Genomic DNA, 17,198 nt, shown 5'->3' with positions numbered 1-17,198 from the left:
AGTATATGTGTCGCTCACCAAATCCTCTTCCTCTCTTGGCCTGTGCGTTAGTTGTAATCACAGCAGCTAGTTCCATCTCAAATCATATATGTCATGATCTGTATGGTATTAGCATTAATTGCCTTCGGGGGAAGTTGCTTATGAGTCATCAAGCTCAATAAGGACTCACATACACTGACATGTGTGCTAACACAAAGATGCTTTTGGATTACAAGAACGTCAATTCTAATAGAAGTATATTCACTCCATTCAGTCATGCCCTTTGGATATGTCCAACAGCAGTAGGTCCTTTGAAATCAACAGGATGCATAATGGCTTAACGGCTAAAGATTTGCTGTGAGGAATGTTTTTGTTCAAATATGCCTGGTGGCATATGACCCTGAAAGAGAATGCTGCTGTAAATAATTGTAGTTATTGGTGACATTGCAGAGAAGGAGAGGATGGATGCAATAAAGATAACTAAGTATTTGTTGGAGAAAAGCTGGGTGGGCATGTGTTGAGTACACAGAGAAGCAGCAAAAGAACATGAGCCGGAGTGCAGAGGGGAGGATAAAGAAAAAGGAAGGACAGAGATGAAACAGGACTGGTTGTGCCCGTCATAATGAAACTGGCACCAGTGGGAACATTTGGATGAGATGGAAAACAAGACGCCATCTTGTGTTCCATGTGTTCATGTCAGCAGTCGCTTGGCCTCTGTTCCCTATACACATACACTCTTAAGTATACACATTAACACAACAGAGACTGGCAGAGCAAGGCAGGAGCTTGTGGTTGCAGTCCAGTTACAGCGGCATGTAGTCAGGGTGGCGATTCTTCAGGAGAAGCTCTTTATGTTGGAGAAGCATGTTTGTGTTGGCCCTGAATTAATAACTTTTCATTTAGTGCGGAAATGACAGGAATAGTAATTAAGGAAATGGAATGATTTTATTGGCCATGATGTTTATATTAAGTTCCAGATGTGAAGCAGCTGCTTGCTCTGCAAGAGGCGCCACCCCCCAATAAGCTATCCAGAGGAACTCTTTTTAAAAGCAAGATAACAGCCCCAGTCGTTGTTGCACAAACAGCATGGCAATTCATTTTCAGCTTGTAGCAAATTAGCTAATATCATGTCTGATTTATGGGAGACAGTTTTGAAGTACCATGAGGTGTGCTCTGTTTCTATAAGTGTGCCCCCAAGGTGAAATTGATTTGCAAATAAAATGTTACTTTATATTAGCCCTGATTTCCCCAACTGGAAAAGTTCATATTAAACAGTGGTTGTTCAGTGTTTTTACATGGGCCTCACACATGTGATAATCACTTTTACTGCCCTAAGTTCACTGACTTATAAATGACATAATAGCATTGCTATGTTTTTTTATGTTGCTTGTCACAAAGCTGTTTGGATTCCAAATTGACATCTAATTAACTTCAGCTGAAGCTGGTGCTGTTAATTGAGAGGTCCATGGCAAGCACTGACAGAGGATGAATGTAAAGACTCCTTTTCACAACCATCAACAAACATTGAAATTTGACAGACAAACACAACTGTAAAAGTCTCCTTGCCTCATATTTTGCACACTATGTAACGTTGTTAATTTGAATTCAAATGAAGAAAGAACTAATTTGCTTGATTTTCCACTATTAATGTAACAGTATCTCTTTTTTACTTGTACAATATTCTTTTTTATTTTTAATCATCTATTTTAAAGATGATTTCTCTTTTGCATTGGAATAATTGAGCCTGCCAGTTACTGGAGCCAATGATGTTTTGTTCTGGTGTGATGTTCTCCCATCTGGTTCCCAGTGAAAATGCATCACTCCATTAATATTGCCTTGTGATCTAGAGGACGCTTTAATCTTAAAAGACTATAAACTTCACTTAATTACATCCTCCAAAAATGCTCTCTATTAGTACAATGCAATCAAACAGGGAGCACATCCATTCTGTCAAGTCAAACATGCCTAAGTATTTACTGTCGTAGATTAATATTTTAAGATCTCTGGTTATGTTTAAACGTCCTGATTGATACTTTTTTGTAGGTCATAAAAAGTTCCATTGGTAATACATATGAGTTATTATTTCTCTTTGGCAGAAACAACCATAACAAGTGAGTTTAGTAGAGTCTAAACGGACTCTCTCTGTGACACACTGAGGACATTATGCTTGACCTTTCATGCCTTTTTACTATAACCTTCAGTCTTGTTTATAATTGCTGTGTGTTTGTGCATAATGTCAGTTTCAAGTCTAGCAGTATCTTTTAGTAAATTTAAACATCAAAAGGAAGCAACATGGCCTGGTTTAAAATTATACACAAAGATATTTCTGTTGCCTTGCAAATACTATTTCCACGAGGCCAATTTAAAATGATCCTAAAACACACTACAAAACACAAAAAGACCAAGAGTTTCCTGTGATGGCACAGCTGAATTGACAATAACTTGACCACGATGACACTTAACTGCAGCAGGGTTGTCTTTGTCAGATTAAAAGATTTACAAAAACGTTTTCTCCTCCACTCCAGGAAATTCTCATTTGAATTATCCTTGAACATGACCATGAGTTGTGGTTAATTGTTTAAAATAAAAATATCTACCCAAGTAATTAATTATCCAGCTTTAAGAGAGGAAGCAAATTACTCATTTACATAACATAATAATTTTGTTGTACAATTGTATAATGACAATAAAGGCATTCTAGTCTATTCTATAGTTTGTGAATGTGGCTACACATGTCATCAGTCAGAAGTCATAATTCCCATCATCAGAAGTCATAATTCCTTTCAAAAATGTTCCACGTTTTTTACTTAATGTATACAACAGGAGTTTCATATTTGTGCTGGACTGATAGATGTACTGTTGGCCTCTTTTGTGCTTAAATTAAACCTGGTGCCTAATTTATTTATACATGTAAAAGTGATTAAATTGACCTAACCTGTAAAAATTTGAAATAGGAGTCTACACTCATAATCAAAATAGAAATTATAAGACGGATATAGACTAGTTCCATCTACAGTGTAACGTTTTTATATTACAAACATTGACAGCCATGAACTGTGCTAAAAGAAAGTTACTTCGAATTACGCAAATGTAGAGGAAATGCACAGTGGTTCTGACAAAATAATAACGTTATCATATATTTTACTCTATCGTAAAAAATAAAAAGTAACATAAAAAAGTACCCTAAAATAAAAACAATATAAAATACGTAAACGTCCTTTTTTTCGTAACATCCGGTACTTACGTCATACTTCCTGCCTAGCTCCTTCTTCTAACGCCACCAAAACAATGGCGTCCTGTAGTGAAGTAAGTCGTTTCTTCATTTTAATTCTAAATAACCTACTCTAATTAAATTCAGGTGAATATTGGTTGGTTTAGGAAATAACGATGTCGACGGAGAATGAGTTGTAAGAGCAGATTCGTTTCAAACGTGTTGTTTACCTTAACATGTTGCTGTTGTGAGCTAACCAAAGCTAGTTCGTGCTAACTAACTTAAGCTTTCTCAACATGCATGTTTGTGGACTTCCATTCAATGTCTACTTCTACTGGATGTTTAAACACGTATCATCTTTGTCTGTAATTAATGAGTATTGACGTTATTTACAGACGTCTGCTACAACCACAGAAGAAGAAACGACGGAAACTCTGCCTTCCCAGAAGAGAGAAGAGAGACTCAGGAAGTTCAGAGAGCTGCATTTCAAACGGGTTTGTGTTTAATCTGTAGCTGGTTAGTGTATATCACACGAAATATAGGCAATGTTTTAGTGTTCTTTCATTAAAAATGTGTTTGTGTAGCGTTATCCAACCTTTTGGAAGTCGTAAGTTTCATGGTTGAGCTATTTTCTATGGTCAAAATGTCATAATGACAACATTGTGTTATTCTGTTACAACTTTCACTGCAGAATGAAGCACGTAAACTCAACCACCAGGAAGTCGTGGAAGAGGACAAGAGACTGAAACTCCCCTCTAACTGGGAGGCTAAAAAAGCCCGACTGGAGTGGGAGCTTTCTGTGGATGAAAAGAAAAAGGTATGACTTCTATGATCAACAAACTCTAAAGCACTCCAATCATTTAGAATGATGTCCAAATGTCAATGACCAGATTTTCAAACTTCATAATAAATGAAAGCCAAATTCAGACAGAACAGCAATGTGGACTTGAATTGTGTCTACAAAAAGCGATGTTGTCATGTCTCTGATGTAATTTTTCTAGTGACATTGGTTTACTTTGAATTAGGCATAATATTATCTAATCATTGCTAACCATAGGAGAGTTTGCTTTTGCCCGTGAGGCTAGGGGATTTGTCTAAATAAATATTTTCAAAGTTCAAATTCATTACTGACTTAGGCATAGTGATGTGGTAGCATGTCTTCACTGCTAAATATAAACTGAGTGGACAACCAACTTACCCAGAAGCCAGTTTTTTAAGATTTATTTTTGGGCTTTTTGTGCCTTTTTATTGTAGAGATGGGATAGTGGAAAGAAGTAGTCATATAAGGATACCTTTCCGATAGAAAAGGACAGCTGTCATGTCAAGATTCCTTCAAGTGTTTGTGTCGGCGTCCCCCCCACGCTGTAAACCTAGGGGAAACACTGACGTATCTGGCCTGACTTCTTATTTTGTGTTAGTTCTAAACCTAGAAACATTAAACCCTGAAATATCAAATGAATTACATTAAGCCTTCCTCAAGTTTAGTAAACAATAGCTACTATTTTGCTTTTAGGAATGTGCTGCCAGGGGGGAGGACTATGACAGAGTGAAGCTGCTGGAAATCACAGCTGACGATGCAGAGCGGTGGGAGAGGAAGAAGAAGAAGAAAAACCCAGATACTGGATTTGCAGGTTAGTTTCTGTAGTATATGTTATGATTTATGTCAGTTTTTGTATGTGCCATGTTTTAAGTTGAAACCAGTGTTCCATTTAAGATAAAGAAGAGCTCACAGGTGTAATGTTATTAGATTAACTTGACTAGTCTTATGTCCAGGCTGACTTCTTTCATTTGGAAAGAAAGATGATTATTGGTCAACTTGTGCAACACAATGCGACATCAGTGAGTAAGAAACTACCTGAGGCAATTAGATAAATGCAAGTACAAATTCCTGGTTGATTAGATTGTTTCTATAGGCTTATCAGACACCTTCTGTGGGTGTCTCACAAGCATATGAAGACAATATTACTAAACCTTACTCCTACGCATAACTGCTGGGACAATACTGTCCACCTCTACCTGTGTGATGGATGCTCAACTGAGTGCTGCATGTCATGTCTGTCAGAAAGCTTTTCTGCTGCAAAACTGCTGAAATCATCCCTTTCATTTCTACATTTAATTTGCATTTGAAAAGGGACATCAAGAATAAAATGTTTTGTTTCAAAGGGGTGATATAATATTACACCTTTCCCTCTGTTTATATTGACACCTAACAAGTTGTTATTTGTCACAGTAAATTATCCACAGATAGTTTTCTACATTCCTTTTTGCTGAGAACTATGGAAAATAAGGTGGAAGACTCTTAGTTATTTGTCATTTACGAGATCTCTATATGAAGTGAGGCTACAGCTTCGTCAGCACGGCAGCTATAGTGACCCTTTGTGGCTGCTCTAAAGTTTTAACATGAAAAGCAAGTATTTCTCTGCCGCACACTGCCAAGACCAGTGCGGCCCAGTGTGTACACTGACTTAACACCATTGTGTGGAGAGACCAAACGGTTTCCGTCTTTTTTTAGCATAGCATATTGTTCCAACCTCTCTTTTGATTACACACAGATAGATCTTGTTGGTAAACAAAATCTGACGATTTTCAGCCCAGACCAGTGACCTGCCGGTCCTCACTAATATAGCCAATTTTGTTCAGATCTCAGACACAACTCAAGCCTTCCATGCGGTACGCACAGCAACACAAACACTGATGGATGGCCATACACACAACAAGCTAACATGTCGGCGGTGTAGACATGAGCTGCCCATCAGCAGACGGGAAAAAGGTTTGATATACAGGAGGATACACACACCGTTTCTCTGCACTTGCTCCTCTAAGCTCCTTTTAAGTTACGCTCTGCCCATGGTGGATCCACGCACCTGCGCTGCCCAAATGTATGTGTATGCTCCCGTTCTCCTTCTCTTACTTTCTCCCTCGCCGGCGGGGGAAACGCAGCTCATTAAAATATTGCTAATTATCCCGTAATATTATTTGGTTAGACAGGGACACTGAAATGATCAAACTTAGGTGTATGAGTGCATAATCAAAAAGTTTGACCTCATGTCAGAAGTATCACTTTGCAGGAAATATTATTGACTTAAAGAGTCCATATTCTGCCCTTTTTGGGGTTCGTATATTTAATCTATGTACCTACTTTTGTACGTTCACAATAGCTGAAGTCCGAAAAAAAAGTGTCTGTTTTCATGTACTGCTCCTCCTGGCTCCCTCTACGGTCTGAGTCCGTCAGCTACTCTCTGCTGAGCCCACACTGTTAGACCCCACGTGGGCCAAGTCTGCTCTGATTGGTCTACCGATCCGCTCTGTCGTTATTGGTCAGTTGCTCAGCACGCGTCTCGGAAATTTCAACATGAGCTGCTGGGCTTGCCACAACGAGCCAATGGGCTTCGATCAGTGATCTCACACTGACAATGACGCCGCACTGACAAATTTTTATCGAGGGGGGCTAGAACCAAGCGTTACATGCAGCTAATGCTACAGCTAACAGGAGGACTTAGGAGAAGCCGCGTTTCCACGGACTTTGAATTTTTGCACATAGATGTGCCTAAACATGCACAGGACACTTGGAAAACACACTAAAGAGCATATAAAACCAGAAAAAGCAGAATATGGGACCTTTTAATATTGATTTTAAATGGATGTAAACATAAGAAATCTCTTTGTAACCACAAATATTAAAAAAAAACATAAAGACAGTTAAGAGTCTGTAAAGCCGTTTTCACAGATGCACTCCGGATAATATCTAGATAATTACAAGAGGACTGCTCCGGAGATTCTCCCGACCTAACCGTTCACATATGCTCCTCACAGTCGGGGGACTATCCCTGTCAGAGGGGAGAGGGGGTCGGTTGAATCTTACTACAATGTCAAAATCTAATGCAGAGCAATTCATGTCTTACTTTAAAATATAATTCCCAAAGAATGTAATCGGTACATCTCTTCTATTCATGTAAAAAGTAGCTTTGTAAATCAATAAAGCCCAAAGAATAGACAAATCGTAAATAACTACAGCCTTATTTGAAATGAGACTTTTGAAGGAAGTCTGAACTGCTTGTACATTTCTTCGTGGATCCAGAGCTAATTTCTTTCCCTTTACCACACGATGTGATCAGATGATTCAGTTATGGGGTTTTCAGTAAGTACAGTCTCTCTTACAAGTAGCATGCAAAAAGAGAAATCTGTGGTGAATTACTAATTTTTTCCTTGAAACTGGTAGCCTCACTGCGTTGCATTAAACAATAATGAATTGGTCTGGCATGGCATCTTTTGCCAGCGTCCATGTGTCATCTGCTGCTCCTGTCCGGCAGCTCCTTCTATCATATAAGTGTTCAATCTATTACTAAATTCATGCCTGGCAGATCTTTTTCCATGTTTCTTTTCTATAGCTCACAATGATGCATAAACTACATGATGTAATGCTTGATATGACATGGGTGAAATAATGTTCCGTCCAATCCGTCTTCTGCCCCTGGTAAAGCTGGGAAATAGTTGTGGACAGAAATTTGTGTCAGAAGAAACTGAATTAAAATTTTGTGTATTTGTATTTGAATTGTTCAACTTGACTAAGTGAATTACATACCTGTATTTAAATTTATATGAAAAGAACAAGTGGGTGGAGATCAAAATGCCATAGACATTTAAAGGGATATTGTGGATATCCAGGACAATATCATGGAGGAAAAAAAATGCCTGTGTGGTTTTGTGTCGTTCATCCGCACATCACAGCTTGGACAGTTTAGTAACAGGTAAAAATGTTCTTCACCTAAAAACCTGTTGGTAGGAAATATCCCTAGTGAGGCTTCATCAAAAGGGAAGAGATGTCTTACTCATCCCTCAAAGAGCTACAGGTTGCTAACCCTCTTGCCTTATTTGAATTTTTGTGTCTTCTTCTCACACAGGATATGCAGAAGCTCAGTTTCGGCAGTATCAGAGGCTCACCAAGCAAATCAGACCAGACTATGAAAGCTATGAGAAGCAGAGGGAGGACTGGTGAGATAAGCATCTGTACCCTTCTCTTTGCTGTATCAGTACTATATTTGTTACAATAATACATATTCCAGGTAGACAGACAGGTCAACTTTGGAGCAAGTGCCTATGGCATTTCTACATTTATATGCATTTCAGATAACAAGCATACAAATAATAGATAAGGACATCATGCTATTTAGATGGAAAATGTGACATTTCTAGCCAAGTAAAATGAATTGTGACAATTGGCTTGCGGTAATAAATCGTAGAATTTACCCTTTCACGTGGGTACAAGGCATTTTCATTATGTTGACTTGAGTTCAGTAAACCCTTTTGCCCTTGGGTTATTGTGTGCAAAGCTGCTCACTGCCAAAAATATAAAGATTTAGAATCCAAGGTCAAAGAAGATTTTGGTGCCTGGGGGTTTTAAACTTATAGGCTGTCCCATGCAGAACCATGACAGATCCACCGACACATTTTGACCTGAAGCAACATCATCATCTCTCATTAAAATGGCCATGATCACAATGGTGGAATAGAAAACACATTTTAAGTATGTTAAAATGGTGATTTTCTTTGGTTGTGTTCTCTAATCAATTTGCTGGTGCTCCACAGTGGTGAAGACTTCCACCCCACGTCCAATAGCCTAATTCATGGCACCCATGTTCCCACAAAGGAGGGCATTGACAGGATGGTGGAGGATGTGGAGAAACAGTAAGTCACACAAAAACAGACCTATACTGCCCTCACTATCAATTTATTTAATCTCATTCTGTCTGTCCATTAAATATCAGCCTAAATCACTGTACACTTAATCAAAAAAAACACTGATGTGATTTTCTGGAATTGTCTGGAATTCTTACTTCTCTAACCTGAAGGGCTGACCCCCCCTGTATTGATTATGATTGTTTGTCTTTTAAAGACCGCTATGAGCCATCTTGGGTGTTTCACGAGTATCTTGAGGGGGTTTCACAGGAAGAGTATGTTGCTACTCAAACGGGCAATGTATCTAACAAGATGCATTATTATGTTTTGCAATCAATTAAATCGAGCAGATGCAGGTCTTGAACTTGCCAAATAACTTAACACTTAAAAGTCTCTCTTAATAATTATTTTAAAGTCATGCAGCCCCTCACCCAAATGCATAGCTGTATGCACAGTAATTCATAAATAGGTAAAAGTAGTGTTCATTCACAAACTCAATCAAGAGAGGTTTAAAGTTTTACACTTAAAGTTTCACATCATTAAGTATTAGCCGTTTGCATTTATTAAAACCTGACTTACAAACCCTGTTGAAGGCACTTGCACTAATACTCTCCACACTTTGATACCTTAATCCAGGTATACTGCTAATATTCATTATATAATGTGACCCAAATTGACAACCCAATAACCTACCATACCAACAGAGTCTATAACACAATCCCATTCTCATCAATTTAGGTAACTTAACCTTAAAGAAGTGCATTTCAGTGTAAAATGCAGGTGAACAAAATCAAAAACACATCAACTTTTAAAAAATGTTTTTTCCAAATGTTCAAATAACCATCTTTTTTTTGTAAGAAGACTGGGTGTTTTGAAATGAGTTAAGAATTTGACACCACAGAGAAAATCCTTATGAAAGCCCTTTTAATGTGGCAGTGCATTATTTTTCAGATGGGGTAGGGAGTGGGTTCTAGTTATATGACCTATGTCGGACAAATGATTCCATTCTATAATGAATCTAGTGGCAGGGTGGATAGGGTTACATGGTTCCATGGCAAAGCTTAATGGAAGCCAGTATAATGTCCCAGCCTGGAGGGATCAAATTGTATCTGTCCTACACAGTTGAGTCACTTCTGCTTCAAACTGTTACATTCTTCCATTGGTTCTGTAGGATTTTGTCTTTTCTACACCAAATCCCTTCACCTTTGATTACCCTGGTTTGCCCCGAGCTGTTCAACATTTGAGACAGTCTTCAGGCTTGTTGTAAAGATGCGACTGTGGGACATTAGACAAGGATTCAGTTGCCAGGGTATGACGCACAACAATGCTTTGAAGACACATTAAATCAAGAGAGGGAGCTCACAAATTTAAACTATTTTCCTCTGAGTATGTATATGCATGTTAGGTTTTCCATTGACAATGTTCTTGCCAAATTTAAATGCAAACCCTCAAATTATTGCATATAGCCAATTATTGTTATTGGATCGGACATGGGTAGCATTCATAGTGGTTTAAAGAATCCACCCTAAACTGTTTTTATTGTGGATTGTCAGGATTGAGAAGCGAGCCAAGTACAGTCGACGCAGAGCCTACAACGACGATGCAGACATTGACTACATCAACGAGAGAAATGCCAAGTTCAACAAGAAGGCAGAGCGCTTCTATGGCAAATATACTGCAGAAATCAAACAAAATCTGGAGAGAGGCACAGCTGTCTAATGGCTCAAATCACCTAAGTGGATATGTTGCTTTTGTTTCTTCATCCAAGAGTTCTGGGTGCATCCTCTTTTTTTTTCTGTACTTAATGCAAAAAAGACCATGACTTTAAATGCAAAAAGTGATTATTTAGGCAACAATTTTATATAATGCTGAGGTTATTGTGAGCTAACACTTTTATTATTTTAAGAAATGTATTGTGTGGTCTTCTATATTGTAAAGTATTAGAATTTAAAGCAGTCCTTTTGTGATTGTTTTCCATTTCTTGTTAAATAAACCAGTCCAAACATCCAGTTATCTGGTTAAGTTTTTTTCTGTGTGCTGACTGTGTGTGGTCCCATGATGTAGACAGTTTGAGTGTGAGTATGAACAACCAGAAGAGAAAAAACAATTGAGCAATTTAATTTATTATCGTCTGTCTCTATTAAACCACTTCGCCTTAAGCTGCAATGTGTGTATGAAAGCTTTGTGACGGGAAATGAAAACTGGTTTCAATGCAGGTTTTCCATTCTTTACCTCCTTGCTGTTTTGGCCTATAGAGGATAATGCACCTTCTACACAGCCACAGGTTTGTTTAGGCAGTAATACTTCTGACTTTATTCAAGTCTATAAATATATATGTGGTGTTAAAGTCTGTAGTATGTGACATGGTTGTGTCAATCCTCAACAATTTAAAGGTAATATTTGTGAGTGATTTCATGCAGGCAGCCATGTTGCAGATTTATGTTTGGCTGCTGACAGGTGGGAGACATCTTCAGATGATGTTTTTCAACTGATGGCTGTTGGGTAATTGATGTGGTGTTCAGGTTTTTATGATAGTGTTATTAGTCCTATCTGATTTGCCTGAGGATATTGGCTGGGTGTTGTATAAGGACTATCATTGCATCAATACATTCAAAGTTGTGTCTCAGAGATAATCTAACAATTTCTTATTTTGTCAGGTCCAGTTCCCACTTAAGTATTCCCTCTAATGCAAAATGAGAATCATTTAAACCTTGTAAAAACATCATTTCCAGATTAATAATTGTGTTGATGGAATTAGTTTCTCTGTTGACACACAACCTAGCAAATGGCCAAGTGACAGCAATTCAAATTTTTAAGCCAAAAGGGAAAATAAAATACAATACAATATGCCTCACATTTTAGGGAACTATGCTTTATTTATTTTCATACCATAGATGTTAATTATCAAGTAAATGCACTCTGCTCTTGTATCTCTTCTACTCCACTTCCACTGACATTTATGTATCTGGATATTTTATCTCTTCTCAGTAATTAATCAGAATTACAGATCAGTTTTACAGGAGACATGCAGTCTGGCAGTTTAAACTGTGTGTTTTTACCCTTTAATTACAACAGCTAGTGACATGCATATTGAAAATCAACCTGAAAATCTCTGTGAGGATTATAATTAAAGATTGTTATCTAAACCAATAAATAAATTACCTTCTGGCAATAATTCAACTGTATTTATCATGCCAAGAACGAATCAAACCAAATAAACACGTGCTTTGAGGTTAAACTTAAGAGCAACCACAACAGCAGGATACATCAAGTTATGCAAGAAGGAACATGCTTGAGAATATAATTGAAGCTGAAATCTAATGGTGAATGATGGTGATAATATTTTAGTCCCATCAACAACAAGTTATGAGCAGTGAAAAAAATAGTCAGTGCAGGTGTTATTCCCATCACACATTTTGAATTGATAAGACTACAAAAATGGTTGGACTTTACTACCATTCCAAGGACTTCTGGCAGCTTAACCATGCACCATACTGACTCAGGGGCTTATAGAAATACAGTTATCAAAATTCTATTTTACATTCCTTTGCATTTCCCATCACGCCAAAAGGCTTTGGTTAAAAAATAGGTGTAATTTTAGGCGGAGTAAACAGCAAATCATGAGGGACCATGTTGTTCTAATGTGAATAATTTAGAGGCATTTATAATGATCTGCCTTGATATCATTATGTAGACACCATAGTATAAGTTGTATTGGTTTAATTAAGAGACATGTAACCATGCAATCTTACATACTGTTTACCATAGAAGACATTACCCATGCACCGTTTCTGCATTTCTATGATAATAGTGACACCATGTGGCCATCAGAGAAATTGCAGCATCACATCCATAAATATACAGTAGCTACTCATTACCAGACCTTTCCCTTTTCAGAAAAAACGTTTTCACAGATTAACCACCGACACACAAACCTCGTCAGTGGGAAGCGTTTTTATGTTTAAACTATTAACCTGTTTACATATGAACTTAGTTTTATGGAAACTTTCATTCCAGGGCCATGATGATGAGGATCTTTCTTGTTGCTGGGTTAACCAGTCATTTTCCTGGACTTATTGCAAGTAATTTTGTTATTTTACTGCCCACAAAAACTTTCTCAAACAGTTTTAGGACTCAAAAAAGAGTAAGCAAGAGCATGTCAGTGATTTAGGTTTAGAAAAAGATGAACAGACACAATCACTTATTTAAATAGATCTTTATTGGATTCAATGAAATGCAAAAAAAAAAAACAGTGGAAAAAAATGATCCCACCTGAACGAATTCTTCACTTCTTCCAACACAACATCTGAAAGAAAACATTGTCAATGTAATCATTAACCATATGTACAAAGGATTTACAGTATTTACAGAAGTCCATATATTTTGCCACACTAGTGTGACTTGGCAAGGTGGCGCTTGCTTGCTTTGGAGCTTCTTCCTGATTTAACTGGAACCCAGTGGCCATATGGCTTCCTGCTTTCATAGCTGTCCATTCTTGGAGTCACCTTAGCACAAGATAGAGCTATCACTGTTGGTTTCACCACAGAATTCTAAGAGGAAAAAGGAGAAGACAAAAAAGATTTATTACAACACATTAAAATATGCTTGCAGAAATGTTAAAGTTTGATTATTACATTTTTGTTTAAATCTCTGAAAGTTCAGATGATCTGGAAGGGACTACCATTTAGGTCACTTACATTAATGCTGAAAGAGATTTTCCCTTTTTGGCACAGTTTCAGGCTAGGTACATCTTCGGACTCCTCCTCATGCATCTGTTCCAAAAAGACAAGAAAAGCAGATCTAGTCAGATAGGTAGGGTGAGTGTTGAACTGTCAGTTTATACACAAGTACGGTAATAGCTTCAAATTCTTGTATATCAAAACACTATCACAGCATAGGTTACAAGTAAATCTCAGCTCCCACAAACTGCATCTTTCATGCTAGTTTCCCCCTTTCCAACTGCTTTAAAAGACTATGCTCAACCATTAAATCAATGCTAAAAGGATATACCTTATCACAATAAAACAAAAAAATGCAAATAAAAAAGGATGCCTTCTCTTTCTACAGTGGCAGAATGATCATGTAGGTTTCCCAGCACCTCAGGACATAGCCGGTGTACCAACTTATCTTTGGCATAGGGAGTGGAGTTCTTCATCTTTTTTTAGTTCTCTTGACAGGGACAGTCACTATAATGAAGTCCAGTCCCTGCACACCATCAGCAATTGGAGGATTCTGCTAAATAACAATGACCCATTTCAACTGCAAGCATACATACATTTTGAATGACAAAATTGTACTGTTCTCTGTATCAGTAATAGTAATCATCAAACAAAATCTGACCTGCTTGTTAAACATCAATGTGTTGGATTAAAATGTATGAGGTGTATGCATTGTGTTTAAAATGTGAGGAGATCCAAATACATGTGTAAAATTGCAAACCTCTAGTTGATGCACTTAACATGTGGAACATTTTAAGATTCATCAATTAACCTTTCACTCAAACACATAATGTCGTCGCCCAAGTCACATGACTGCCCTTTAATCCCAGGTGCCGATGAGTGAAGAAGACCACTGTCATGTTATCTATGAAGACAGGAATAAATACAGAGAGTATGTGTGTTCCCTCAGAAATCCAAAGGTTAACACAAGACACAGGAAATTCAACAACATATACCTCAGGCGTACAGTAACAATAGGCGTCTTTAGAAAATACACTGAGCAATCATTTCTGTATATTTACTGCAACTTTTGTAAAAGGCACGACAGCTAGGATCCACCTTAATAAAAAAAAAAACAGGAAATCTTCATATGCAGCCAAAGATGCTCGAGTCTATTGCACATGTGGAAAAATAATTAATTTCAGTAGACCATTTAACACAGTTGTATTGTAAAAACTATTCAATTTCCTCCTAAAATTGCAACACTGTGCTTACAACAGGTCACAAATGGAAAATATGAAATATCTTCTAGGACTTAACAGTCTTATTTCAGGTGTGTGGTGTGTTCAACATAAAACTGAAATCAACCCCCACCTGTGCAAGAGTCTTCATAGGGTTTTGTGTTACCCTTGTCCCTGGCTCTGGCGACACTGGTTTGGATTCCAAATGCTTTGGCAGGATTGGTTTCACGCTCTCAGGAAGGTCCAGATTATCCACTCCTAGGATCTTCATAGAATTGGCATACGCAGCTTTGAGAAGTTCCCTTTTATCTGGGGTACACAGACAAGTTTTGAGAGATTATTATTTCAATATAACCCTCTTCATACCTGTTTTGATGTAATAAATAAACAATTCTGAATTTATTACTATTCCCTTGTTTTGTTTAATTTACTTACCATCCACACTCAAACTATCAGAGCGTTCTGAGGTTCTTGAGGAAGACTGGAGAGAATGACTAGCAGCCTTGCTGTATCTGCTCCAGCGTCTGGGTGACCTGGAACGAGACCTGTTCTGTCTGCGACTGGAGTCGGAGTTTGTCAGTGGTGACCGGCTGCAGGAGCGAGACCGGGCCCTGTAGCGCCGTGGTGGGGAGCTAGGACGTCTGCCACGGCCATGTCTAAAATGGTTGTTGCAGCGACAGCGTGAAGAAGGTCTGTGGCAACGAGGGTGAGAACGGGACCTGGAGCGGGGAGACCTGCTGCTGGATGAAGAAGATGAAGAAGAGGACCTATTTCTGTTGCTCCCACGTCCCCTGTGGTCTACAGAGTCAGAGGAGCGGTCACTTTCACAGCTGATACTTGATCCGCATCGTGAGGGAGACGAGACAGGGCTGTTCTTGTCGAAGATTACATTGATGCAATCAGTCTGACGGGCACATGCCATTTCGGATTGAGAGTCATTTCCCTTTGCCATAGTTTTGTTTCCAAAATACGATCTGAAAAGAGACAAAGAAACTGCTCAATGAATATAGAAATATTACATAAAAAAGTGTGTTTTTTGTCGTAGTTGCAGTAACGTGCGTCATTGCATCTTTTTAGATAAGTGCCTTAATCAGTTCGGCCATAGTGGAATGGTTGTTTTCACAGTGTTGCCCCTAGCGACCAAAGCCACGTTGTGTAATTACAATGGCGGACTGGAGAGTACTGGAAATTTCCATGACGCAAGCCATAGATAGCGAGACTAGCCTGGGCTTACTTTAATAACCACGTCAAGTGACTTTCAAGCATTTGCTAATGTAAAACATCGGTACAATCGAAAATTCACTGATACATATTAAGTTTTATGAAAAACCCGACAAAAGTTACAACAAACACAGTTAGTAGGTAGAGGAGGTTGTGTTTCTTACCAGGTCGACTGCTGTGTGAAGGCCCCGCTCTGACGATGTGAATACAATATATGTAGAAAAAAAACCACAACGTATCCCGACACAAAGGTATAGACTTGAGTTAAAGAAGTAAAAATGATCAAAGTCGGTGGTTTGAAGAAAGGTGATTGCAACCGGTGGCTCCTGTTCCGTCCGACGTCGTCACTCAAATTACAGTGAAGCCAGTCGAGGAACACGTTTCGTAACCAGTGTTGCCAGATCTCGCGAGAGAAACAAGCAACGAGCTCTATGGAAACAAGCCCAAACAAGCAACTGCACTTTAGAAAACAAGCCCGAACAAGCGACTGGCTCCTCAAATAAATAAAATGAAGCCAAACAGGTTACCTAATCTACCACATAGTTTAAAAGAGAGGTCACCAGATCGAGCAGGCCGGTTAACCAAGGAAACGGGGTTGGGGACGGATCCTGTAAATGGACAAACTATCGCGATCGTGTTTGGTTTTATTGTGGAGAGTTAGGAGAGAATCAGTAGGGGTTCATACAGGGAGCAAAGCAAGCCCAAACAAGCAACTGCACTTTACAAAACAACCCCAAACAAGCCCAAAAACCCGCAACCCGCGACTGACGATATTTGCAAGCGACAGAAAAACAAGCCCAAAGTCGCTTATAACAAGCGGACCTGGCAACACTGACGACCTGAGTCTTTTGAACGACTCTTTGTCATGACGGATCCTTTTGTTAAGAACAGAATGAGTCGGCTTTCTTTTGTCGAGGTATGCCACTCGAACGGCATAAAATATCCAATCATGACACCAATCATCAAATTGTTTTCCGGTCTGAATTATGTCATTTTCCACTTAAAACTCAAAAGAAACCGATCATTTGTACAAATCTTTCAGGAAGAAGTTCGTCGAATAACTTCATAATGATGAACTATTTTTACAAAAAAAAAGGAAGCCTTAAAATATGACAAGAGTAAACAACTAGTTTCAACTAAAATAAATGTGAGTGAATATTTAGGCTGTAATTCGCCTTTATAAGATAACGGAAAAGCGGGTATGACAAACTT

General features: G+C 38.4%; 2 protein-coding genes across 4 annotated transcripts; one reads left to right on the top strand and one right to left on the bottom strand.

The window, feature by feature from the left end:
• The first annotated feature begins 3,195 nt into the window (after positions 1-3,195).
• On the top strand, positions 3,196-10,875 carry syf2 (SYF2 pre-mRNA-splicing factor). The gene is made up of 7 exons (XM_061062911.1): positions 3,196-3,285; positions 3,586-3,684; positions 3,882-4,007; positions 4,704-4,821; positions 8,092-8,182; positions 8,777-8,875; positions 10,420-10,875. The coding sequence occupies exons 1-7, from the start codon at positions 3,268-3,270 to the stop codon at positions 10,583-10,585; spliced, it is 717 nt and encodes a 238-aa protein (XP_060918894.1). The 5' UTR covers positions 3,196-3,267; the 3' UTR covers positions 10,586-10,875.
• Positions 10,876-13,067: 2,192 nt separating this feature from the next.
• rsrp1 (arginine/serine-rich protein 1) lies at positions 13,068-16,375 on the bottom strand. Of its 3 annotated transcripts, none has more exons than XM_061062463.1 (5): positions 16,151-16,366; positions 15,201-15,739; positions 14,899-15,074; positions 13,564-13,638; positions 13,068-13,416 (listed from the first exon to the last, which is right to left on the bottom strand). In XM_061062463.1, exons 2-5 carry the CDS (start codon positions 15,715-15,717, stop codon positions 13,258-13,260), a joined length of 927 nt encoding a protein of 308 aa, XP_060918446.1. In that variant the 5' UTR covers positions 15,718-15,739; positions 16,151-16,366; the 3' UTR covers positions 13,068-13,257. The 3 variants fall into 3 exon arrangements, 1 of the variants encoding a protein (XP_060918446.1); XR_009676397.1 differs by having other exon boundaries at positions 13,248-13,416; positions 13,564-14,101; positions 16,151-16,375; XR_009676398.1 differs by having other exon boundaries at positions 13,248-13,416; positions 13,564-14,098; positions 16,151-16,375.
• Between the last annotated feature and the right edge of the window lie 823 nt (positions 16,376-17,198).

Source organism: Labrus mixtus, chromosome 18 (genome assembly GCF_963584025.1).
Source record: "Labrus mixtus chromosome 18, fLabMix1.1, whole genome shotgun sequence".
In the NCBI taxonomy this organism is placed as follows: Eukaryota; Metazoa; Chordata; class Actinopteri; order Labriformes; family Labridae; genus Labrus; species Labrus mixtus.
Note: the sequence above shows the minus strand (reverse complement) of the source record. Positions and strands in the feature narration are given on the sequence as shown.

Coding starts and splice junctions, on each gene's coding strand:
- syf2 (XM_061062911.1), top strand. Junction 4,008..4,703: donor CTGTGGATGAAAAGAAAAAG/GTATGACTTCTA, acceptor TTTTGCTTTTAG/GAATGTGCTGCCAGGGGGGA. Junction 8,876..10,419: donor GTGGAGGATGTGGAGAAACA/GTAAGTCACACA, acceptor GTGGATTGTCAG/GATTGAGAAGCGAGCCAAGT.
- rsrp1 (XM_061062463.1), bottom strand. CDS start 15,717: ATGGCAAAGGGAAATGACTCTCAATCCGAAATGGCATGTGCCCGTCAG. Junction 15,075..15,200: donor TGATAGTTTGAGTGTGGATG/GTAAGTAAATTA, acceptor TGTGTACCCCAG/ATAAAAGGGAACTTCTCAAA. Junction 13,639..14,898: donor CTATGAAGACTCTTGCACAG/GTGGGGGTTGAT, acceptor TTTTTGGAACAG/ATGCATGAGGAGGAGTCCGA.